Raw genomic sequence first — 26,870 nt, forward strand, 5'->3', positions numbered from 1 at the left:
TTCCTATCATCAGAAATCCACTCTGAAACAACGATAACTATCCAATTATCTTCAGACCTGAAACTGTTTCAAGAGCTCTGTTTTGTCATCGTTTTACCAATGACCACGTATGCCTAAGGGTGTAATTACATCTAGTACTTCTCCTGTAATACCATTCCAAATAACTCCACATAGGAGGTCCTGTGAAGTGTTTAAGTCGGTATTTATCCTGTATATTATACAGTATACATTTTCTAATGGTGGTCTACTTCATGGAAGGGAACCCTAAAAATAACTGAAGTATTTCATTAGATTGCCCCCCTGCTGGGAATTCTGCCGACATTCCGACTCGTCTCACTTATTGGTTTGTCAAATGCCACTTGGAAATGTGATCTTAAATCAGACAGTCCGTCTTTTTGGATTTCTTTTGATGTAGGAACATGATGATGATACTGCATATATACTACTGATACTGCATATGTCCATACATTCATGGGAGCCATGTTTGATACGACCTTCCGCTGTTGTCTTTCTAGACCGAGCTTACAAGCAAGGGTCTCTGGTGCTAAGCCCAAAATAGCCTGCATTCTTTCCTCTGTTTCAGGAAGCATGAGAAGGGGCCGGAACTACCCCCCCCCCCTCCCCCCCACAAATGTTGCCCTCTTTCTTCTCCGGATAGGTCGCATCCTCTTCCCCTTTATTCTTTCCCACTTGGCTCCCTCATCCATCTTTTTGCCTTTCCTTACCTTTCACCCAAAGTTCACCTCTCTCTGGGACACTGTTACTTCCGATTCTACACCCCCGTCCCCCCTCCCCCAGCTGCATGTCCATGCTGTCCCTTCGTCAGACTTTCATCCTTCCTTTTTTACAGAATTCCCACTATGAATATGGTTCACGCCAAGAGTGAGAGCGGTGTGGAACATGAAAAATACACATTATGCCCTGAGATGCTTGATAAAACGTATCCAGGCTGAATATTCATAGACTCATTGTTGGGTTCTTAACTGTTAAGAACTTATTCTATTTTGAGCTCTTTTGTCTTTATGTACTGTTAATATTTATCTTATTTCTCTAGTAAACATCCATGCCGACGTAGCCACATATCTTATGAGTATGTACAGTCGTTCAAAAGGCAAAATGGCTTTTTATAGACCACACTTTGTAGTGTGTGCGTGTATTTGCACATATGTAATATAATTGAATTTAAAACACAATTTACTGCATTAGAATAATATTCAATCTCTCATAATGACAAAATGTCCCGAAATGTACTGGAATTGTTATTGTTGGGTGGCGGCGTGGCTCAGCCGGTAGCGCCAACTTGAAGGTTGTGGGTTCGATCCTCCATCCTGCTGTGATCCTTGGGCAAGATTGTTGGCTAGTGTCTCCTGATGCTGCGGCATCGCTATGTAAATGTGCTAACGGTGTTAAAGCGCTTTGAGCGCCTTGGTGGTGGGAAAGCGCTATACAAGCGAAAGACCGTTTACCGTTTGTTTGGGTTTGACGGACATCTAAAAAGTGACGGACTGGAGTTCTGGTGCACGGTGAGAGTATTTATCAGTGATAAATAAAGAGACCCAGTGATCAAGGGTAATGCTTGAACATCCCGTTTTTATATCCTTAGACAGACCAACCTGACACGCGCGGACACTCGCTGCAGTGCTTACTGGTTTTGGTGGATCCAGTCTAAGCCTGAGGTTAGACACATGAATTTATAGTTACTGGGAACTAATAGGTAGTGGTTCGGGTAAGGTTGGTTCGTTCCTCATTTTGTGTACCATATTGTAAAATGTGACCTAGCATACAAACATTGTTATTTCAATCCCTGCAGAGTACGAAGTGACTCTAACCAAGGTTCCACTGAATTTTCTTGCTATAATTAGCAAAAGTGTCTTCATAAAAAATCATGATGTGCGACTCCATGACAGGCCTTGGGTTGATATCAAACACATCTTTAGCAGGTAGCCATTTCTGCCACTGTGCAGCAATCGTTGTCGCCGTGCTGCTGTTCAGTATCAGCCATGCATACAATCTCTAAAAACCTGATGTCGCTTTGTTTGCTTTGTGTGACAGTTTTTGTCACCGTCTCCGAACCCCCCCCCCCCCCCACTGTGAGAGCTGCTCCACTGTAGTAAGTGTCAATAATACCAGCTGAGAGGCAGCCTTCAGTCCTCACACTCGCACTGCAGAGTAATCCTTCAAGAGAAAAGACAGTGATAAAGAGAGGTGACTGCGAGCGAGGGAGCAAGGAACACAGGCCATGCGGGAAGTGAAGGGACCGAGGTGAAAAGAGCAAAGGAATTGAGCGACATGGGAGTTGAATTTGACAGTGAATGAAGGTGGAAGACGAGCGTAGAAAGAGGGTGAATCAAGCATTTGAAAGGATTCCCCTATCATCGTTTCTGACACATTCCAGTCACAGCTCACTATCGGCCTGACTCCGACAGCCGCACAAATTGGCCAAAAGAGGCTCCCCGGCCGGGGCTTTGTAATGTGAGCAAAAGAGAACAAGTTGGAGAGAAGTTGTAGTAGTTGTATACTCTGTCATGATCTAAAATTTGGGTCCCGTCAATGACGGCCATATTGAAATATTGAATGTGTGTGCGTCCTCATTGCAATATCGGTTTTGGTGTTTTTACGCTTGCACCTTCCAGTTCATCCATCCATTCATTTTCTATACCGCTTATCTTCAGTAGGGTCGTGGGTATGCTGGAGCCTATCTCAGCTGACTTTGCACACTGCATACACACTGGACTGGTCGCCAGCCAATCACAGGGCACATATAGACAAGTTGGCCGAGAGTGGAACCCAGGTCTTCCCTATCCCCAGACTGTGTGGCCTACATGCTAATTCTAATTCCGTTTATCTCTTTACGCTTGTTAGGGCAGCCCTTGTGTTCGATTAGCTTGTTCACACCCGACCAAACAAACTGCAGCGAGTGGTAAAATGTATGAACCTAAATAGTCAGTAGAAGAGGCTGTCTTGGTTCTGTCCAAACAAACTCGATTGTAGCGAGGAAGCCATGCAAAGTTGATTGATGCCAACTGGCGAACGGACACATCAGTTGGCGTCGTCTCTCAGCAACTGGACCGCTCAGGTTGTCTCGTCCAAGCAGGCTTCATCAGCTCTTGCTCAAAGACTAGCGAGGACAGCAAGATATCAGCATTTATTCTCTAAGGTTTTTCACGTCCCAGTTGTGGCTGGAGAGAACCTTCAAGACTAGAGTTGTCCTATCAGGTCTATGAGCATCAACAGATGAGAGACACAATGTCTTTTAAGACTGTGGATCACAAATTATTCAAGTTCATTCAAGTTTTATTTTAAGCTTCAATCTTTTGTCCACTCACAATGTCTGCGCTTTAAATATTCACCATACGTGCTGTATTATGTCGTTTCACAGTTTCACTCACTAATGTGAACAGCAAACCTTCTTCCTGCCCACATTCTTTCATCCACTGTCGACCAATGAGAGAGCAGAACAGACCTGGTTTCCCACCAAGATTCCAAACCTTCCAATTGATTCAAAGCGGAGAAAACCGAATAAAGGTGTGACAGCACGCTCAAATAACTGACCTCATTGCAAAAAGACTGGCGGTCCGTCCGTCTCATGGTTCAGGGGGCGGGCAGCCACTTGAGGCAATGATAGGTTGTCTTGTGGCCGGGCTGCTGTGTCGTAGACAATCAAAGTGTTATTTATGAGGACTTGTCTTTGCAGCGACATCTTCATTGCAACAACATGCAGGAGATGCAGTCTAACCTTCAGGACTGAGTTGGCCTTTATGGTTGAATATATTGTTATTATTCCCACCCTCACCTCTCTGCCTGGAAAGAGCAATGTGTGCAAAATAACAGACATTTAAGGATTTTAGCGTTGAAATATCAAATACAGTGTTCCCTTGCTACATGGCGATTCACTTTTTGCGGATTCGCTGTTAAAGGGATAGTTTGAATTTTTTGACATGAAGTTGTATGCCACCCCCATAAGCAGGGAAGACCGTCAACAGCGACTCACTACCCACATTGGGTCCTGAGCCGACTTCTGGTCGGATTTTGGTGCTGAGGAAAGCAGTTTCAGTTAGTTGCTTCTCAAAACGATATGCATTCAAAGCCATCATACATTTGCATCTCAAAAAAATCACACCTCACAAATCACTCAGCGTTATTTTCTCTGCACCCCCGCCTACATAACCCCAATCCTGGCCTCCTTGCACTGACCTTGACCTTGCTAACTGCCAAAAAACACTAGAAGAAGCTAACCGACCAAATGAATCTTCGCCTCAAACAGTAGGACTTGAAGTAGGGGAATATGTTTTAACAAGTATACAAAAACACTACAGCCAAACTGTGCCAAGACAAAGCATGGTCAGAGCAATCAATATGCCACTTAACTTATTGGGTCCAATCTAGTAGATCAATATTTACATTTTAAATTAAATTTGAAGTTTGAGATTATTTAAAACGTGTGAAAATGTTATTGCCGGTCTTAGAAAAGTGTTTAATGTGTATTGAGAGGAGTTTTACAGCCTTAAAACTGTACTTGTAAACAAATATTTAACAGATTTCACTTGTTGCAGGCTATTTCGGGAACCTATAAGTATAGTGTATAATATAGTAAATCGATAGTCGCCCTCTGCCCCTGCATGCAACGTATATTTTTTACTTCTCATCCTGTTCACCCTTATGGGTCAGCTGGAGCTTATCCCAGTTTGCTTTGATGGAGAGGAGAGGCACTACACTGGATTGGTTGCCAGCCAATCGTAGGGCACATACATACTAACAACCATTCACCCTCACATTCAGAGCTATGGGAAATTTACAGTCTCCAGCTAATTCAACATGCATGTTTGGGAGCGTGGGAGGAAACCACAGCAGCCTGTAAGCAACACCACCGTGTTGTCCTGAGTCGTGTTGGTTATGAATCACGAACAGGTTGAGGATTGTTCAGGTAATGGATTAATATCACTGATGGATTTAGCTCCATTTTACTGGGTTGACAACCTGTCATTATTACAAACACCGGCTCTCAGACCGAAAACCACACACACACACACACACACACACACACTTTGTCTCTCGCTACATGTCATCCGCCTGTCTGTCTCTCACTTATTATCGTGGCACACAGCGAAACTGGCTGGTGTTCATCTCTGTAGCTGCAGGTTCTTGATTTTGTTCCATCCAGTTCCCATTAGTGAAACCAATGTTGAGACCAGACGTCTTTTAGAGCCAGCATGGCTGTTTCACTCCAAACATTAAGACAGCACAAAGAATGTTGTGATTGCTGTTGCTGTGTGAGCCATCAAGCTTGTTTACTTCCTCCTACTAGTCTGCCAAAGACAGCTGGCAGGAAGAGGTGGGTGTGCACTCTGAACCCAAACACAGCAAACATTCATTAGTCCCTGCACTGCCAGAAATGGTCAACCCTAAACTTGTGGTCAGTAGTAGAACGCAAATACCAGCATTACCAAATGGAATGACTGGGTAGCACACGTGAATGAAATAGGTCATATCCTTTGACTTATTGTGTAAGTACTTTAAATGTATGAAAGATGACATTTTATTTTGCTGGTTACATAAAACATGCAATCCTTTTATCTTTCCATCTCTAATTACACACTGTGTGCACATGTCAGTCACTTCATTAACCCCAGATTAAAGTATGCAAGGCATCGGCGTGTATTTTAGGGATACAAATTCCATTACCATTTCAAATTGGGAGAGCACATGGCTTTCATCCCAAAGCAGTTGATGTTTGCTAAATACAAGGATGAAGAGTCTTGAACCAGTCATGATGTGCTATATATATCACTATATTGACACTTACTATGGTACCCATTATGGCATTGGATGCTCATATCACAGAGTACTTCGGTACGAGGTACATTATTTAAAAAAAAAAAAAAAAAAACCTTAAACTGTATTATGGAAAGCAGGAAGTGAACAAATGTAACAGTTACTGATTGTAAAAGTACCAGATGGAGGGGTAGGATTTAATAAGCTTTGCTTCTTCCTACTCCTTTTGGACATGTGGAACTGGGAACTGATTATGGGATGCACTCAATTGGAATCTGATGCATGTTCAAATGAAATAAAACCATTACCATTACCATTACCATTACCATTACCATTACCATTACCATTACCATTACCAAATTCTCGCATCTCACAAACACTCACATCTGCTGGTGCTCACCTTGTGGCCGGTTGACCTTTGAAACTAGGGAGCTGGAAAGGAAATAAACAGTGTCTACTTCCTGTTAGTTTCAGTTTTATCATTGTCAATCAATCAGAATGCAGAACACAACGGGTGGGTCCTCCCTTAGCCAATCAGGAGTGTTGCGGCTCTAGCTTTAGCAGGCTACATATACTGAGGCGAGGCGGAAGAACGACATCTTGACTCCAGCTGGAGTATGTCATCAACATGCATTTACAACGCCCTCTACTGGTAGCAGTAGTAAATACAATCACAGACACATACAACAGAGCACCGGTAGATCACTCTAATACACCACAAGGACACAGAACACAAAACACATCAAAATTGTACTTAAAATAAATCTGCGAAACAGCCAGTTGGCAAAAGGTGAAGCTAGCGATGTAATCCACAAGTTAGAAAAATTGTTGTCTATTCTAGTATGACATTATAATATTTTTTGTACTTTGTCTTTGCAGCAGTCCTATGCTCCTCCCCCTCCGCCCATGGCTCCGCCCAGCCCCAGCACCACAGGAGGAGGAGGAGGCGGGGGTCAAGGAGGAGGTTTGGTGGAGCAACTAAGTAAGACCAACCTTTACATAAGAGGCTTGCCACCAGCCACCACCGACCAAGACCTCATCAAACTCTGCCAGCCGTGAGTTCTGTTCCGTTCTCTTCTGTCTGATGCGTTCTTTAGCGCAGTGTTCACGCCCATTCCCCGTCACGTGCGCTCAGATAGATTAGTTTTGCGTGACTCCGATGGCAGCTTGTAATGAGTATCAACAGTTTGCACTTGACCTCCATGTTCCACCTCTGTGCTTCCTGAGAGGAAATAACACAGCCCAGCTGGGCCGAACCCATCCGTTCCCCTTTGCCCTGGTTCCTCCACACACAAAGCACTCTGCTGTATTTTCTCCGTGTTAATGGCTATGAAATTAGCTGGAGTGGAGATTCGATTGTATTGCATTTAAAGCTAGTTCTGGCAGAAATATGATGAGCCGATTTGACGTGATGGCTTTGGCAATGGCCAATATGGCCAATATGGGAAAGATCATTTCCCCAGTTCATGTTTGTAACGAAAATGTGCCTGGCCTTGCAGCCAATTCATTTTCTCATTTGTTCTACTAATACGTTAAAATGACACAGCCACAAGTAACAGGGTTATTTTAAACCATGCATATATGGAATAAAATATTTTATATACAGTAAAATGTAATGGAAGTAAAAATGGCATCAAGTAATGGCACTGGGATGAGTCCTTATGTTGAGTCCTGGAAAGTATTGTTGCTTGTAGACGGGGCCTGCTGTGCTTTTACATTGTCATGCACACTTTCTGATATGTTATATATGTGATATGGATTAAATTTTAGTTTTTAGAAAATAGGCTACCTGCATGTAACATGTAACAACATTAACAAGTTATTGCAAAATGCAATATTATCACATAATGAAGTGCATAATTACACATGCACCATTATTATAACAACGTTATCCAATGTTATGAGAGCTGACACACTTCATAATACATTTAATTATTCTAAAGTCAAACCCCTAGCATGACCATTCCCTGCACAACTATGTTTCCGTGTGTAATAAAAACGTGACAATTAATGCGATGACTCCTCCAAGTAAGTAATTAGTGACAGCATGCACCGTCCTAAACAGAAATAATAAGAACAAGTTGAAATCACAGGGGAAATAATCCACAAAGTTGGAGAAATTGCAATAAAACAGCAGAATAGAAGCAATAGGACAACAAACAAGACATGGCTTCAATGCTCAGTGGGACTTCAGACCAGAAAGGAGAGGGAATCACACCCAAGTCCACTCTTGTGAGTACGCATCGGACCATGTCGATGGTTCCTCTCCAAAATGAAACATAATCATAGATATTAATTATCCTCCATCTATGTCTATAACACAGTTTTATGACTTGTAATCCGAGAGGTTACAATTTTCTTTAACAGTCTTCATATAAAAAAACTGTCTCCTTGGCAATTTTAATATATTATGCAAAAAAATGATATTAAAATCAGAAGAGTGTAACACACACACACACACACACACACACACACACACGGCAACCATACTTTGCCCTTCTGCAGCTCAAGACTGCAATATTTCAGCTTAGCCCTGGAGGCGTTTTGGAGAAACGGGGTGAGAAATGGGGACCAATAAAAGTTTCATTAGAGCCCCAGTCACTGTGCCAAGTGGCCAGTAACATTTCGGAAAAGGTCACTGTGGGAGGCGGCCTGTGTGTGTACTTTTGGGTCGCCGCCTCAGCCTCGGCTTCCCAAGTCTTTCCGGCTTTCGGAAATACACTGAGTGGCTCTTTCCTGTCACTCAAGGCCATGGCGTGCACATTTGACCCGTGTGTGTGTGTGTGTGTGTGTGTGTGTGCAACACAGCCAACAAGCAAGGAAAACACAGTCCAAAAAAAGCAGCACCACATGCACGTTCGCACTGACAGACTTGTGTGAATAAAGAACAGGACAGTCTCCTGCTGCCACGGAAATAAACACACTCTTTTAACTTCATCGCTTTATTTTTACCACCATGGCTTTTTTTGTGCCCGTCAACCCGCCAGCAAGACTGTCTGCCTTCACATTTTGCCATCTTTCTCATCTCACTGTCTGCCCTGTCCCACTAGTACCCCCCTCCTTTCCGTCTTTGTGCCAGTTCTAAGAGTGTCAGGGAAAAGTGCTGTTGTCAGCTGACATTTCCAATCACCCCCTTGGTAGCCCAAACCGTGGACACACTTTTAACGTCTGGGAACAGAGCAGGAAGAATGTGAGTGGAATGTAAAGCTTCCACCGAGAGCAATAGTATCTACTCTATCAGTCTGTTCGGGAATGGAAACTGTTAGAGATGCTCCCATTTGGGTTTTATGATGGCGATACCGATCCATGAGTGAAATCCACCAATACCGATTGCATACATGGATCGATTGGAGCACCCCTAAAAAAAATTAAAAAGAGCATAGAAACCAGTGACCGTCTAAATGCCCTCCAGACATGAAATAAGAAAATAAAAAAATATACAAAAATGTATCAATATAAGAATCAATAAAAAGGATTACTACCACAAAATCTTCCCCAGTGCATATGGATAACTTTTATAGAGATAGGTGGAAAGTTCTGACGTAAAGCTATATGGCATCCTCATTGGCTTGTAGTGTAGTTCATCAACTGTGACTTTCCCTCCTACTTCATTGCTTGAACTGAGTTCCGGGCCTCATCTATAAAAATATGTGTGGAAATCTGACTAAACCTACCCCAGAAACGCAAAACATGCATGCGCACACTTTTACGCGGTTTGTGGTTTATGGATTCCACTACTCTACTTCACCCTAGAACAGGGGTGGGCAAACTTTTTGGCTCGCGGGCCGCATTGATATGACAAAATTTACCGGGGGGGCAGACTATATATTTTACACGTAACAGTCCACCTGGTATTATTGTATCTGTAAAATTGTCATGCAATCTGCTATTATTATTTATTATTTTATATTTATATTTAAATATTTTAAAAATAATAAAATATTATAACAATTACAATAAAATTTTAATAATTATTATTATATTATTATTATGTAAAATATGCAAATATAACAATAATATTATATATAATTAATATAATAATTAGCATTAATATAATAATTATAACAATCATAATAGTTCTAATAATTATTATAATAATCTAATAATAATCTAATAATAATGATAATAATAATTATTATTATTATTATTGTGTGCTTGTGTCCCTTTTTTCAGGAGCACTTTGTAAACAACAGACCATGTCAAAAAAACAAATTGATAAAACCATCAAAAGGTTGGCTCAGGCCATGATGCCAGGTTGTATGTTGAGTTTAAATGAAATACTTTGGAAAGATTGGGCGGGCCGTATTCAAACACTTGGCGGGCCGGATGTGGCCCCCGGGCCGTAGTTTGCCCACCCCTGCCCTAGAAGGTCAATGCAAAGGGACTCATGAATGCTGCATCCGTATTTAAAGAGCTGATGGGATCAGAGTTCAAAACCATAAGCACCAACAGATCAGCAAATATACAAATACTACACCGTATCACAATCAACAACTGACATAACATTAAATAGTTTGGCAAAGCATGCTGGGAAGCAGGAAGTGCTCCCAGCGACGCTATATATATATACATACATACCAAATAGGTGTATTGTTCAATGGTATGATATGATACTAGAACATTGTTTCTGTTTACTCTTTCATTGACTTGACCTAGCGGTAAAATATACCTGTCCAGGCGGTAAATAATCCCTTGCTTTAGTGGAGCGACCGGGCAACTCCAGTACACTTTTATTTTCTCTGAAACATTCTCAATGTGTGTCCAAAAAAATACGTCCAAAACAGAATTGTATCATTTTTTTTCCAAGAACACTTGACACGATGTCGTCTTCAATTAAGCTAAATATCCAGTAAATACAACGTAGACGCTCGAAACCCCCTGAGAATCTTTTCACTCAGCCTTTATTTGGTACACAGGGAAGTAATGGATAACCCTGACCCTCTTGGTCCTTGTTAATCTATGGAGGTATCTCGTAAGCACACTATCTGAACATTTCTATTAGCATCGCATGTGAAGATGAAGGGCAGGTCAATGTTATTTCAGTACCTCCAAGCATCCGCCGCTCGAATCAATGCAAGAATTCCGGTTGTACTTGAGCACGGAATTTAGCTGTACGTTATTCCAGCCTCGTCACTGCAGAAAGGGCCGTCTTCATTTCCACGCTACAATATCACTGCTAAGCTTTCCAAAACTGTTGTTCCCATTGATTGACATCCGGAGCGTGCAAGTTCGTTATAATAGGTCGTGTTCTGGCAACCGTCCATCGCTCCTTACTTCCTCTCCATTTTATTCCTAACTCCTAACTTTCAAGACAAGGTGCATTTATCCGAGGATAACAGAAACACCTTCAACATATGCTGTGTGCGTTTTCCACTTTGTGAAAAAAGTGTGAATATATTGTTTCTAGAATCCTAACGTGTCATGCCGGGTATCTGCTTCTCTCTTTTACTGCTGCTCCATTTTTCACACACAGAAACACACACATGCAAACACACACACGCACACACACACGCAAACACACAGTGGTTTCGCTTTCCTGCTCTGAAAAAACAACAACCTGCCAAAACATTGATGGTGAATGAGGTCTTTGCATGCATTCGTCACCCCATAAATACGTACACGCACGCAGTCGCAGCATTTCAAGGTAACACACCCACACGTAATGTGCTTGCGTGTCCTGCCTCACTCATTCACACGTGCACCGTAGGTGTTTACACCACACACACGTCGTGTTTGAATTACATGGAGGCCGAAGTAAACAAAAAGCCGGGCATTGCCAGATGGTACGTGTAAAGTGCGTGATTACCGCTTTGGTGATTTTCATCTGTGACGGCATGCATGCGTGTTGGCGTCTGCGTCAACGTGCGGGCGGTTCGTCCAGCCTTGTGTCATCCACGCCTGCGTTCGTTGGCTCTCGCCCCGAACCGCAGGCCAAAGATATTGTTTACCAAACGACACAACTTCAGTCAAAGTGTCCTGACAAACATCATGCTTGATTTCAGCCTGCTGCAGTTGCCACGTTTGTACATATTCTAAAATATCGTGGATCACGATGGAAAATGTGTGCAAAATGAACATTGTCAGAATATTTCATCTTTGACTCGCAGAAATAGTGCAGTCCATCTCCAATTTCGAGATCATAAGCAGCTTAGATGCCACTTTGCGTGTGATTGCAGTTTTTTTAAAATGCTTTTTTTCTGTTTGTACTTCCAAAGTCTGCCGTCCCAATAGAGTTGGATGTGAGGCTGTCAGGCGGGCGACTGTGTTCGCTGACAGAGATGCTCCTGCCGGTGACAGCTAAATGATCTATTCTTTATTAAACACCACGTACTATCTCTCTATCGCTTCCTGCTTGCTGTCACTGTCTCAGGTTATCTTTTGACTGACTACTCTTTCTCTCCTCACACATTTCTAATATTTCACATTTGCCACCTCCGTTCCTCACGAGCATCTTTGAGCTTCGACTTCTGCTGCTCGCAAACAGAGCTAATGTTCAGCCCTTAGCTGAATAATGTGTACTGTATAGTTCTGTATAGTTTGGAGGACGGACAATACATATACAACGATTAACTAACCCAGGGGTGGGCAAACTACGGCCCGGGGGCCACATCCGGCCCGCCAAGTGTTTGAATACGGCCCGCACAATCTTTCCAAAGTATTTCATTTAAACTCAACATACAACCTGGCATCATGGCCTGAGCCAACCTTTTGATGGTTTTATCAATTTTGTTTTTTGACATGGTCTGTTGTTTACAAAGTGCTCCTGAAAAAAGGGACACAAGCACATAATAATAATAATAATAATAATAATAATAATAATAATAATAATAATAATAATTATTATTATTATTATTATTATTATTATTATTATTATTATTATTATAATTATTATTATTATTATTAGATTATTAGATTATTAGATTATTATAATTATTATTAGATTATTAGATTATTAGATTATTATAATTATTATTAGATTATTATAATTATTATTAGAACTATTATGATTATTATAATTATTATATTAATGCTAATTATTATATTAATATATAATATTATTGTTATATTTGCATATTTTACATAATAATAATATAATAATTATTATTTTTATTTTATTGTAATTATTATAATATTTTATTATTTTTAAAATATTTAAATATAAATATAAAATAATAAATAATAATAGCAGATTGCATGACAATTTTACAGATACAATAATACCAGGTGGACTGTTACGTGTAAAATATATAGTCTGCCCCCCCGTAAATTTTGTCATATCAATGCGGCCCGCGAGTCAAAAAGTTTGCCCACCCCTGAACTAACCAGTATTAACCAGTACTGGTGGCCAGCCAATCAGAAGGCACATATAGACAAACAACCATTCCCACCACGCTCACATTCATATCCTGTTGAAAATATGTTTTGTATTAACATTCAAACGTACATGCAATTTATTTGCGTTTTGACCTCTGATCTCCGCATAACCAGGAGAGAGTCGGCCTCTCAAAGACATTCATCAAATCCAATGGTAAACCAGCTAATGAGTTTGATGTTTCATTATTGCTCCATTTATTTAGCACTGGCACAAAATAAAAAGAGTCGTTTTGGAATGACTTCAGAGCTGCAAATATGTGATTTCTACTGAAAATGAGCCCCCGCTTTTCAGTGGGAAGATGCGGAAGGGAGACGACCTTGAGGCCGTCCTTTGCACAAAGTCAGAGGTCATCAATGTTGTTATTGTCTGGGGGTCATAAATCAAAACAGGACAGGAGTTATGATATCTCACTGATGGCTTCCAATGTTGGACTAATTGAATGCATAATAACAACGTTGTCTTGGTGTTTTCACAGATATGGGAAAATAGTTTCTACAAAGGCCATCCTGGACAAGAACACCAATCAGTGCAAAGGTGAGTCGGTATGCCCTGGATCTCCCGTAGCACAGGAAGGCACACAAAGGCCAAGGGTTTTCATAAGGCATTAATTATTGTAGCGTAACGATACACTAATCATGCTTCTCAAACAGTGGGGCGGGGAACTGGGGAAACAGCAGGGAACTATCGGGGGGGGGGGGGGGGGGGTGAGAGGCTTTCATTTCAATGCAGACCTACCAACATGTACAAATTTATAGTAGTCAAAAAGCAGTTTGCTCTTGAATATGCTTGTATGCTTTCCATTTTCTTGTCATATTGTCTGTCCCTCCAGGGGGTGGGGTGGGGTGGGGGTGGGGGGCATGACAGAAAATCATTGAGAAGCACTGCACTAAATCAACCAGCGTGGCATTGCTCATCGTTTAGTTTTAATGTCCAAACTAACTCATCAATAAACATTGAGATTTTTTTATGTCAATCGTAAAATCAACAATTTCGATATTTTGAAGCATTTTATGAGCTTTTATATCAACTTTGTGTATCTTGATGACAATGACAATGAACATATGACGTTTTGTTAGATTATATGAATTTTATTCAAATAAAGAGCAGATTTGATGACTTTAGCATTGACGCACGGAGACTTCTTGTAGTGATGAGGGTCTTCCCATGAGGGTCCCTTTGATTGTTGAAGTGGTCTGAGCAAAGCACTAATCAATGATTGTGCTCATCTACTTTAAAAACACACACAGGCCTGTCCTTCTTCTGCATGGTGGCGCTCAAAAACATAGTTTTTTTAGAGATAACAAAATGGATTCCATATCATACACCACAATAGTAAAGAAGGAAGCCCCGTCTTATTGATATTGATGGCAGGGATCAGAGATTATTACTCCGATGTCGTATTTGAAAGCACCTCAAGGGTCGCTTACCGTGCAGTCCTCCTAATTAGGTAGTTGCGTACGTCTAGGATTGGCATCTCCAGCATCGATGGAAACCCAGACAAACATTCCAATTCTCCCGGGATCATTTTAATGTTTTTAATTCCATTCCCAGTTTTGATGCCCACTTTGCTGACTGGAAGAAAAACAAAGAAAAACGGCTAAAATGTTTGGATTGATTTAATTGAAGAGGCTATGTTTGCCACACAGTGAGGGCGCATGATGGACATGATGATGTTGACACAACAATGGTCTACAAATAACAGTCTTCGATGCGCTGTGAATCGTAAAATCGTGGAATTCAGGGTTATTGTGCCAGTCGTGAGACCGTACATTGATTTCATATTTGATGTACTTCAAAGTACTACACTGAATCTCCCGACATCATCACTAAAGCAAGGCACGGGTCATATTTCAGTGTTTTTTAGGTCTAACATTACCGATGTGAAATCTAACACCCCTCAGTATCTGTAAATGTCATTCTTAATCCGCAAGCGAGAACAAACTGTCCCTCTGTTTTTGCTACCGTCGATACATCCCATAAACAAAGTCGTCCTACTGAAGCATTGTCAATACTGTTATTTATTTTCACCCATCATCGTCCCAAACTGTAGTATATTTTCCACATTAACAACATAATATGCAATCAGAAAGACAGTTTGAGATGTAATCCCATTAATCCAGCCATAAATTAATGCAGTTAATTGACTTTCACGCACAAAATGAAACAGCTGCCGCAGCCAAGGTCCTTTTTAGCAATTTTATAGCTTGCAATGTTGACTTCATGTATGTTTTAAACTGTTGTTAATTTACAATGAATTCCATGATCAGTTAGCCATTAGAATGCCTTACCACTGAATAAGTGTTGGTTTGATTGCAAAGGCATTCAGCTGGGACTAGATAAGTGCTTAGCGTGACTAAGAGAGTATAAATTGGCACAGAGGTTTCTCATGGGAAGGGAGGGGGGTCCACGGAAGTCGGGGAGAGCGGGTAAAAATAGCCCAAGGCTGACAGAAAAGGAAGGGTACCCTTTGAAAGTGATGATTTAGCAGACAGCCTCTTCATTTTCGGCAAGATTTGACTTAGACAAAAGACTGACAGATGGAGACGGATCAGATCAGTCTGCTGTTTCGGCATTGTTGGTTTTTTTTTTTTAAAGGCCATCTGTGTTTTCAAGTTCAATTTCATACTTTAGCGCACGAGTTTAGTCACATACGTTAGAAACTGGGTGAAAGGAGTTCAGAACTATATATTATACATATATATACATTAGGGTGCATCAAATTTGAATGGGAAATTTTAATTTCATAATATCAATTTGGCTGGCATTTCATTTATTTCTAATTTATTTCTAATGAACATAAAAATGTCTTTGTTTTGAGGAAATCCATTAAGATTTAGGGGTGCCACCTCACACATAAACTTTTGTAAAATTGTAAAAATGTGCAATTTCTAGTCTAATTACCAAAAAGTTGACCTGGAAAATTCAATAATTGTGTTTTTTAATGCACCCTAATGTACATATATATGACCAACATTTGTAGGAGGGAAAACATCTTCTATAGTTGCACGTAACATCCGAGATGTGTCATGCGTCCTCAGGAGTCTTTGGAGAGCTCAGCTCACTGAACATCAAATAATTAACTCTATGTTCGGTTTTTGTGATTTTTATCTGAAAGGAAGGACCAGCCGTCAGAACGCAGTGTCACCGAGGACATCAAAATTTGACGCATGAGACTTAGCCGTTCAATACGTCACTGTCATTAAAGTAGAGGCGTCTTGATGATGGCTGGAAACCGAAGTCGTCTTGACCCCTCTTTCGTGTTCGACGGCGGCTGAAAGCGTGACTTGCAATTCTCATCTTTTCCAATCAACGGCTTGGTTAGGCAGGACGGACAGGAAGTGATGTCGCGGTTCAGAGCTAAGTTTTAGTTTGCTGTGTGTTGAGGTTGCAACCATAGTCCATGTTATATTAGGGATTATTTTGCCTGTTGTGAGATAATCCAATCAAGCCTGGTGCTTGTGTGTCTCACCCAACGTCAGAGTAACATTACTGACACATCACATGGTCACCTCGAAGAGTACTGCATAGTAGCACGTCTGACCGGAATTTCAGGTTTTTATGCTTGAAAATAGTTAATAGTTATTAGTTAATAGGTAGAATTGGTTATTATTTTACTGATTTATTGATGTATTTATTCATATATTTTTGATAAATGGTGATGAGTAAAGCTGTGAAATTTGAACCGTGATGAGGCAAGGGACTACTGTACATTAAAAAATAGCTAATTTTAGGAGCTAAACTTGGCCAAATTGCTATCATTAGCTGCCAATACATGTAATTAACAGTATAATACTTGCAGTATGTTCCAACGTTAGTACTCTCTGTGCAGCCGGCTTTCTATACAGCAGCTTAAAAAGGTTTCAATAACACTTGGACTATTGCCTGTAAAATAAAGTTTTTTCAACATTTTAACCCTGGAACAGATCATTTTATTTTTCAAGGTTAAAAAAATGGAGCAGATTGAGGCTCCACTCAATGAATGAAATAAAGTAAATACCAGAAACAAAATAACGATAACTCCAAATCTCAACTGGTGTCCTCGGTTTGAACACACTGACGGTCTTCGGGTACTTTTGGTGTACAGGGAGCAAGAGAGGGCACGGAGCAGAGGAGGGAGGCGGGAAGGGAGAGGAATCCACTTTAGATTTAGAAGGATTTCCACTTCCAAAGACAATCACCCTCCCCTCAGCGTCCCCACGTCTCCTGACTGTCCTTTGCATATCTCGTTCTCTTACTGCTCATCTCATTCTTGCCTGCGCTTTCTTCCTGCGTTTGTCACCTCCCAACGTTTTCCTTTTAGTTTTTCCTGCTTCCTCTTCCTCGGCACTGGGTCGCTGTTCTAATGGGCCGAGGCCGGGAACGCCGAGAGCTGAAGAGATTAGATAGGAGCCTGGGTTTTCTTCTTCTGTGTATGCATGTGCTTAGTACGTATCTGCGTTTACGTCGGTGTCCCTGTGTATTCACATGCATGCGCTTCATAATAAAATGATTTGGGGTTTTATTGTTGTTGTTTTTTCAAGAGATTTATATTTGTTAGGGTTAACTGACTCAGATGAAATTTCACATCCTTTCATTTTTCCAATCTGCATAAATAGTGTCCTAAGTGTTCTGGGTGGCAATTTTATTTCACTCAAAGTATTTTTCGAGTGGACATTGTTGCATTCTAGATTTCGATTTGGACGGAGGGAAAGTTGTCAAGCCAAAGTAACCTTGACTCCCCAACGGCTACAGACATTTGTTTTGGCTGCGATGCTTAGCCTCTAACCCCCCCACAGGGAGAGACAAATACAATTTAAAAATTCACGTCTCTCTCTGAGTGATGAGTCGAAGGCAGTGACGTGGGGCCGGGGTCATGGCTGGTGGGGCACCAGCTCCTTTGGAGGTTGTTTTTGTTATTTTAATGCAGGTTGCTGGTAGAGAGGATAACAAGAAAAGTAAAGTAATAATTCACTTAGGTTAAAAAAATGTTCTTTAAATTGTTTTCAAAAACTTCACATTTATTTATTATTAAGTGAAATTATTATTACCTTTGATTTGAATATGAAGCAAATGCACCCAATCCTTCCCCAGAAAGAAGAAAAGTCTTTAGCAGTCATGCCTGTGGTCGAGATGAATGCTCTGAAATGTTCAAACATCACAGCCTTTCACTCTCTTTTGGGAGACTTTCAAACATGGACGCACCAAGCAAAATTGCAGCTAGCATGTTTTATGGCGTGTGAGTCACAAATCCAAAACCAGAACTTAATTTTTGTAAAAGAGACAGCATAGCTTCCCCTGGTCCTTCCAGATCTACTTGAAACAGCAAACACAATCCGTGAGCCGTCCAGCGCTCAATGATCTTAACGATCTTAACGATCTTAACTCAATGATCCTTAACGATGGCCGTGACAGTCGGTTGAGGCCAAAAGAGCGCCAAAATTATGGGGTGGCGAGTCTCCTCCTATAGAGCTTTTTATGATGTTCATTCTCATTTCCATGGGTACGGCTTTCCTTTTCTTTGGCGCACTGCTGCTTTGGAAACCTAATGAAGTGTAAAGTTGCTGGTGCTATTCCTCCACTGTGTGGCTGAGCAAGCACGCATGTATTCATCGGCGTATTCTTCAGCCGACACGTGCGGTAACTAGTTTATGTGTTTATTGACCAGAATTCCGCTTTAAATTAATTCACGAGGGGTGTGTTGTTACCTGCAAACACAACACAAACTTTTTTGCATTTCCTTTATTATTCTTGGTTGGAAGTTGTACTAAATAACAACAAACTTGTCAAGTGGATGGTTTCTTGTACGCAGCTTGTAGGTGGAATTTATTTGACTATTTTATTATTCCATGTGACGACACAAACAACCTGTGCAGTCCCTTTTGACTGGAAAACCACTTGCACATCACATGGTGAAAAAGAACTGGCATCAATGGTACCGCTTTCCTGACTAATGGGAATGACTCATCTAATAGCGGTGGGATTCTATGCAAACTAAACTCCAGCACATTTTGGATATACGGAACGCTAATTTCACTGCATGACAGCTGATGGAAACTGGAGACTGCATGTGTGCAGTCTTTATTAAATGTCCCTAATTAGATATATACAGATGCTGTATGCATACTTCCATATATTTATAATATTACAAGAATATGCATGTATGTTCATCGGCATGTTTGTGCCAGTTTTTGGCATATCACATTATAAGAGAGAATATGTGTGTGTGTTGTTTAGGCTGGCCAAATGATGAGTTTCTCATTAGCGATAGCATAAATATTTGTGTGCGGGGAAGATCTTGCTGTGAAAGCAGCTTTCCGCCTTTGAACAATTAAAAAAAAGAATCTGCTTATCAGCAATATCGTTCAAGCTACCACCATTTTGGAAAAAAGAGGCAAAAACAGATGTTGTGTGTCTGTTGTGTGTTTGGTGTCTTTCAGTGAGAAAAAAGAGGGAAGGGAAATGTATTCTCTTTTTAATAAAAAAAATTATTAGGCCCCCCTTCACTTGTTTGTTTTAATGCTTGTGTTTGGACAAATATAAGGATGACAACAAAATATAGCTATATATTTATATTATGGCAGTACAAAGCCACAGCTATTGATGTAAAAACATAAGTGATTTCGGTTATTATCAAGAAAAGCTTGGAAAATAGCAACAGATTTCAGCTCTTAAATCAAACCCTTATTAGATATTTTTATTGTTTTCATATTTTCAACACATTTACTTTTCTACCAGTCATTAAAGTGACTGAATAAACAAGGTGGTATCCTATTTTTCCATGATTGTATGTTTACATCGGTATGTTTACAGGCTTTTGTAAAATAGACCATTTAATTGTGTTAACATGAAGCCCGCTCAAAACAACAGCCGGGCTTCAAAGCCGCGTTGCTTTCCAATTATTCTCCCGCCTAGCTCAACTCAAGGGTGCCAGCATCTTTTTTTATCAGCCTACTTCATAAACATGGTCCTCCACAAGCATCCCCTCAGCCCTGTTCATTGTGTCCACGGACCCTTTGCACACGATGACACGAGCCATGGCGATGATGTCATTCGCACCTACTGCTCACTCAGTTGCTCTTTTTGTGCTCTTTTGACTTTTATTCAATATCTCCTCTAAATTGAGACACTCAAGCTGTGAGACATCGCCTACGTATGTCTTGGTCTGCAACCCCAGATGCTACAGTAACGTACAGTACACACACTACAGTATTTTACTACAATAGTGGTTATATAGTCCAGGGCTGTCCAGATAATACCTTCAGGGTGGTAACAAAAGTATTTCAGTAGTTGCTTTTACATATTTAATATAATTATGATGGATGATGCCCGACGCCATGGACTCCATGTTTTCACTCTGGCTCTTTGCCCCTGCTAGCTTTAACTCTGCTTGATTTTAGCCGTTCATCTGGCAGAGCAAAAAGTTCGTAAAAGTGGCTGAATTTCAGACCTTTTACGGAGGTCGATACGATCGCTGGATAATCGCTTTCACATGTCAGGATCATCCAATCGCCCCAAATTGAAGGGGATCTGTTATGCTTATTTTTCTAAACACTAAAAGAACTTACAAAAAAAAATAAAATTTAATAAAATAAAAAAATAAAAAAAACAATATCAGGAAAGCAGGAAGTGAACAAATGTAACAGTTACTGATTGTAAAAGTCATTGTATGGTCATTTCACCTCCTACTTTGGTACGAGGTACATTATTTAAAAAAAAACAAAAACACAAAACCTTGAACTGTATTATGGAAAGCAGGAAGTGAACAAATGTAACAGGGTCAGGGTACAACAAAAGGTCCAGAAGAAACCTTGACTCAAAAATTAGGAACGGTATTCCATTTTTTGGGTTTGTTGTTGGTATATAAGTATAGTATTGTATTATGGAAAGCAGGAAGTGAACAAATGTAACAGTTACTGATTGTAAAAGTACCAGATGGAGGGGTAGGATTTAATAAGCTTTGCTTCTTCCTACTCCTTTTGGACATGTGGAACTGGGAACTGATTATGGGATGCACTCAATTGTAATCTGATGCATGTTCAAATGAAATAAAACCATTACCATTACCATTACCATTACCATTACCATTACTTACTATCCAATCAGCTCATTCGTAAAGGCAAATGTAGTTGCTATCCCAAAAGAGGAATCAAAGTGCTAAAAAAATATGTGTACCACAAGAACTTGAACCAAACTGAAGTACATTGTAGTCTCTTAAATATCAAGCTATCAAGGTCAATATTCCCGACACACCTTCACGGCTTGGTCTGAAAAACCGTTTAATTCAAAACATCACAGCTGACATTTTTCCATTTAAAATGCAACAAGAAAGTCGAGCCAATATTATGAGAAGTCCTGGATGTAAACAAGCTAACAGGAGTGACTGTGTTGATGCTCTGTGCTCAAACACGCTTAATGGGAGGACTAGCGTTGTTCCTTAAAGACGTGAGCTGACTTGATTTTGACACATTTAGCGGATTAATGCAGCGTTAAAACACAAAGAACTAGTGCAGAACAGCCTCCACCTCATATTGGCAGCCTTTGTTGTGGATTTCATTACCGTCATCGTCTTATTCATCTGCCGTTTCTTCTTTGGATGTTGGTGTGCAGGCTATGGCTTTGTGGACTTTGACAGCCCCGCAGCTGCCCAGAAAGCCGTGGCTTCGCTCAAAGCCAGTGGGGTCCAGGCACAGATGGCAAAGGTAAGATTGTTGCCGCCTTTTACTCGGCAAACCCGTCTTGTCTTGTCAGTTTGGCTTTTTGGGGGGGGCACCGCCGTCTCACATGGAGAAAAGATGCTTTCCTGTTATTCACTGAATGGCAAGAGACTATAAATCCAGCTTTAAATGATGGCTATTGATTATTAAATACGTATGTAGTGATGGATCGAACATGGTTGAGTATAGGTGAGTGTCCATTGAAAAATATGAACATGGCATTTTTATCATGCCAGTTTTAAGGGCTGTCAAATTATTTACAATTTTAATCAAATAAATTTTCAAATGGATCAATCATGATTAAGCACCATTTCCCACTGCTATGTGGGAAATATGCCATTTTATGCCTATTTATAACATGTAACATTGTAACAATGTAACATTTATTACATTTAAATCAAACTGAAAGAAGCCGTCTGAAAGTGTATTGGTCAGATGTTGGCCTCTTTAAGAGTAGCAGAACATCTCATCTGATGTGGTCACACTTTATTATGAACCATGAAGGGTTGCATTCAAAGACACCGCTTAACTTCAGTTGAATTCATGGTTTGATTTCCGAGCAACAGTAAGTTACGTTCGTGAGCGATAAGAATATTCACTTTCTGTTTTAGTTCTGATTTAGTTTGGATTTTTGGAGTGTCAGTGAATGCACCTCGAGAAAATGAGTGTTTGCGAGTTGGGGATACATACAGTATACGGCGTTGGAAGTTGTTGATGTGTTCAGATCAGAATCAAGTTTTTAAAAAGTGTACGACTTCGATAGTGTGGGAACGCTCCGTCTGCCGTCAACACAGAAATGTGTCTTGACATGATGCCCATGCTTTAACGACGCTACCACGCTTTAACGGCATTAATGAAATGTATTCGTTACCACAGTATTATTGTCATCCATATACATATTTTTTTGTTTTACCGTATGTTTTGTCCTGATTATGTCTGTTTTCATGGCGCACTGTGGAGAAATGTGTGCATACCAATGAGGTTACGTTTGGTGCCGATAGAGCACATAAAAGTGGAATATGCGTGCTTATCATGTATCTCATCATTATACAGTATCAGCAGGTCACTCAAACATCTCTCTGTCTTCTATCAAAGACCACAAACAAGTTACTTTGCTGTGTGTGTGTGTGTGTGTGTGTGTGCACGCCTGCCTGGCTGCCAGTGGTGTGCAACAATCTGACGAGGCTGTCTGGCTTTCACATTCATTAAAGCTGTATCACAGCATTCTTCCTCTTAGATTTGTGCGAGGAGTGCAATTAAAATGAAGCAGTCTTCAGGCATTAGGAGCATCCAGAAGAATTAAACAGCAGCAAGCCTCTGAGCCACGTTGCTGTTCTATTACACCCCTTTTCATTAGACTTCTATCTTCTACTTTCTTCCTAATGGCTGGGGGGGTCATTTGGAAGAGCAGCATTGATGTGTTTAGCTGTTATTAAGAAGAGAAGAGTCATCCGTTCCCCTGAGATTGAGCTTTTCCGGGGGGATGGAAGGCTGAAGTGAAATGAAATTACGCAGACTTTGTACTGTTTCGTCAACCAATTATGAACACAGTTTCTGACATCCTGGCTAACTTTTCGCAAAGGGGGAAGTTGGGTTGTACTTCCAACCTGATTTCATAAGCGCTTTGAGAAAATGGTGGATATAAAACTCTAAAAATGTGCTCCAATTAAACAACGGCTCAAACTCTACTATTGTAGATATTTTGGAGTGTTACTGGGCTAGACGTTATTTTAATTCTGATGATTCTCATTGGCAAGTTTTGTCCAGAAAGATCTCTTAAAGAAATATTCATTCATTTTTCTACTAATAATCTTACTGAGGCAGATTTGTTGACCGCATTGACTACCAACCTGCCCTTCTGAAACAATTAAATATGATGATCATGGTAATAATTGCAGTTCCAAAAAGCAGTTTTGACACCCCCCCCCCGGGAAGGACACCTGGCCTTGGAAATATTCGACACAGCGTGACGACAATGCAGTTCCGGGTCTCCCGAGACCATTTTCAATGGCTCCATCACCAACGCTGCAAAAGCAACGCATTAGCTAAGCCGCAGCTGCAGCTTCAGCATCACCCCCCCACCCCCCCCGTTGGTGTCTACACAGCATGCGTACACATATAATGAACTTCAGGTCAGCCATTGTTTGGCAGCTCTCATAACCCAAAGCACATTCACTTAAGTAACGGCCATACAACAAAATAGACCAAAACCTGTGAAAATATGCTTCAGGCTCCGTCACACCAATAAAGTGGAACAAACCACCACGGAGAATTCATCGGAGAGGCAAAACTTTGCAGTGGCTTTGTACATCCCGACTAGACGTCCACATGATCCGGATTCAACTTGATTGACTGGAAACATGAAACAGAGAAGACGTCCAGCTTTGTCATGCCGTGGTCGTGGGTGGTAGATCCTCCCCGAGAGGCTGGAATCATACGCTGAGGATCCACGTGGAGGCTAGAAAGCAGCTTTACATTTCTTGATTGAGTGGGTTCCTGTTCAACCGAGTTAACCGTGATTGCGGTGGCATCCTGGCATTATCCACGGATTAATTAGAAAACAGTTTAAGCAAGATTAGAGTGTTGGTGTGTTTATTAGTGTTTTTGTTGTCAAACCCCCCCTCATCCATTAAACCCTGTAGACAGCCGTCTGATAGGCTCATGGTTTGGGTTACAAATAGGTAAGACAAGTAAAATTGGGCCAGTCAAGAGTGTAAAAACATTGTGTGTGTGTGTGTGTGTGTGTGTGCGGTGCACTCACTTCCTCGGTCTTCTTGGTAATTACTGTTGACCTGAAAGATGCCACAGCTGCACCCCCATCTCTCCTACCTCTTTACTCACGCTTAGTTTTCCTCTCTCAATTCTCACTTTGTCATGGCATGGGTACCACGTCGTCGAAGGACTTTAAGCCATTTTAACTCGTCTTTTTTCATACTGCAGCTGACATGGCGGGCTTTGATTACGACAATTACGTATGTGCGATAGATTGGTGAGGGTACGAGTCTATGCTGGCCCACATGGATTGAAAAGCTAACTTTATTAGATTCACAACACGCTGTGTCTATAAAATATTTATAGATGGCATCCTGCCTTCTCGGTGTACAATGGGTGCATCTAAACTATGTAACAAAAAATAATACAAGATCAAACTCCTATTAGATGATTACCTTTGATCGCTGTGTGTTAGCTGGATATTACATTCTGTACGCACTCCGTGGAGCAGATTAGCTTCTGTGTAAATTAAAACTCTGCTGCGTTGGCACCCGCTTTATCATGTACCACCTACAGAAGTGTAAATCGAAGGAAGAGGTCTCAAACTTGCGTCCCACGGGCCCCAAATGCCATATTTTGTGGCTCCCTATGTAACCCGCCTCTTTCAGCCTCTCTGGGCTTGAACACAGGGCCTTTGGGATGGGAGTCATGAGTGCTTTCCACCAAAATAAAATTTACACAGTCAACTCAGCGTTCACCAAATTGGTTCCAGATATTTTCATAGTTAAGATCATATAAACACACATTTAAACATTATTAGAGCTCTGTGGATATGATATAGCACCCCAATAGTCACTTTTACGCCATTATTATTCTTTGTTTACATCACGTTACGCAGATTACAGGATCACTACAGGGACATAACAGACAGCCGCCGCTAGCATAGCAAGCTAGCGAGCTAACAAGTTCACCTCTTCCGTTCACTTATTGTGAATTGTGCTTCGATTCAAGTGTTTCAAATGTTGTGGGAAAGAAGGACAAAGAAGCCAAACACCACTTCCACACTAAACGAGAGGGTAATCTATTTTTCACGCGATCTCAGCCGTGACATGTCTGCTCGGCTCTGTTGCCTTAGCAGCTAGCCTCTGTGCGCTGTTAAAGGTCATGTAATTCAACATCATGTCTCCAACCATTTACTGATCCGAGTGACCATAATACTACTTCCTGTATAACTTGTCTTTCAATATTTGTTTAAGTAATTATACGACAGACCACTAACTATATGTAGTAAACATGCATAGGGCAAATACTACTATTGGGAATAATAAATAACTACTACATAACTTTAGCGACTTTCTACAAAAGTGTAGCAAGGCATGCTGGGAAGCCAGAAGCAATGCCGGGATGCTGTGTGAAAAGGAAACACTGATCAGATCTCCGGCAGCAGGGCGTCGGCTATGTAGGTTCTTCATGTTGTGATGACCCATTCATGTCAGCTCTTATTGATAATGATTGACAGGATTGGATCACTTTTAGAATATTTGAAACCTTTTTTACCGAATAGTTAAAACAGCCTCACGCAGACTCTACCTCCAGCAACCCCCAGGTACATTCAGTCCGAGACCCCCGTTATGTAGTAAGATCACCAACTGTCGTGATCCTTCAGAATAGACCATGCAGAGCCTTGGTGGAGACGGCCATTAGCGTTATTTATTATTTATTTGTGCAGGTGGATGTATTGTCTTTTGTGTGCACGTCGTTGCTTTGTAAACAAAGCGCATTCAGCAGCCGTGTGTGTGTGTGTGTGTGTGTGTGTGTGTACTGTAATAACCGTTGCAAAGGGCCAAGGTCATTATGCTAATGAGAACTGCTACCCCTGACAGTGACACTTCACACCTCTCTCCCGTTCCTCTTCCCTTCTTCTCTCTCTCTTTTTTCCACTACCGCTTCGTCCTTGGCACCTTCTGCCACCGATTCCTTTCTTCTTCTTTTACCTCCTGTGTGTCTGCATGTATTCCACACCAGGTGCTGCAGCACCTCCTCCAGAGTCATTAGTTACAGGCTTGAGTGAAGGCGAGCGAGGGGGAGGGCTGTCTACAGTCTACATTATATGACACACAACCACACACACACATCTACACACACACACACAAAGTGAACTTTGTTACATGGCTGCCATTTGTCAGGCTTGATTGAACGGTCGGCTCAGCCCAGACTCGAGTTCCAGTCCATCTCTGTCCAGTGGATGAGTGTGATACAACACAGATGCCCAATGTTCCTTTGACTCCGACTGATGTATCCAATGTGTGCGTGTGCAT

At 41.1% G+C, this 26,870-nt stretch overlaps 1 protein-coding gene across 3 annotated transcripts in view; it reads left to right on the plus strand.

Annotated features, from left to right (window-relative positions):
• Positions 1-26,870, plus strand: part of LOC131105249 (RNA-binding motif, single-stranded-interacting protein 3-like) — a 150,262-nt gene that overhangs the window by 71,180 nt on the left and 52,212 nt on the right. For all 3 annotated transcript variants that reach the window (XM_078790937.1, XM_078790939.1, XM_078790938.1), the window contains exons 8-10: positions 6,652-6,827; positions 13,623-13,681; positions 21,734-21,825. In XM_078790937.1, coding sequence (XP_078647063.1) covers positions 6,652-6,827; positions 13,623-13,681; positions 21,734-21,825 — 327 coding nt within the window. The remainder of the gene's footprint in view (positions 1-6,651; positions 6,828-13,622; positions 13,682-21,733; positions 21,826-26,870) is intronic.

The sequence above is a fragment of the Doryrhamphus excisus genome, linkage group LG5 (assembly GCF_037039965.1).
Source record: "Doryrhamphus excisus strain RoL-2023G ecotype Guam linkage group LG5, RoL_Dexc_Guam_v1.1, whole genome shotgun sequence".
NCBI classification, from domain to species: domain Eukaryota; kingdom Metazoa; phylum Chordata; class Actinopteri; order Syngnathiformes; family Syngnathidae; genus Doryrhamphus; species Doryrhamphus excisus.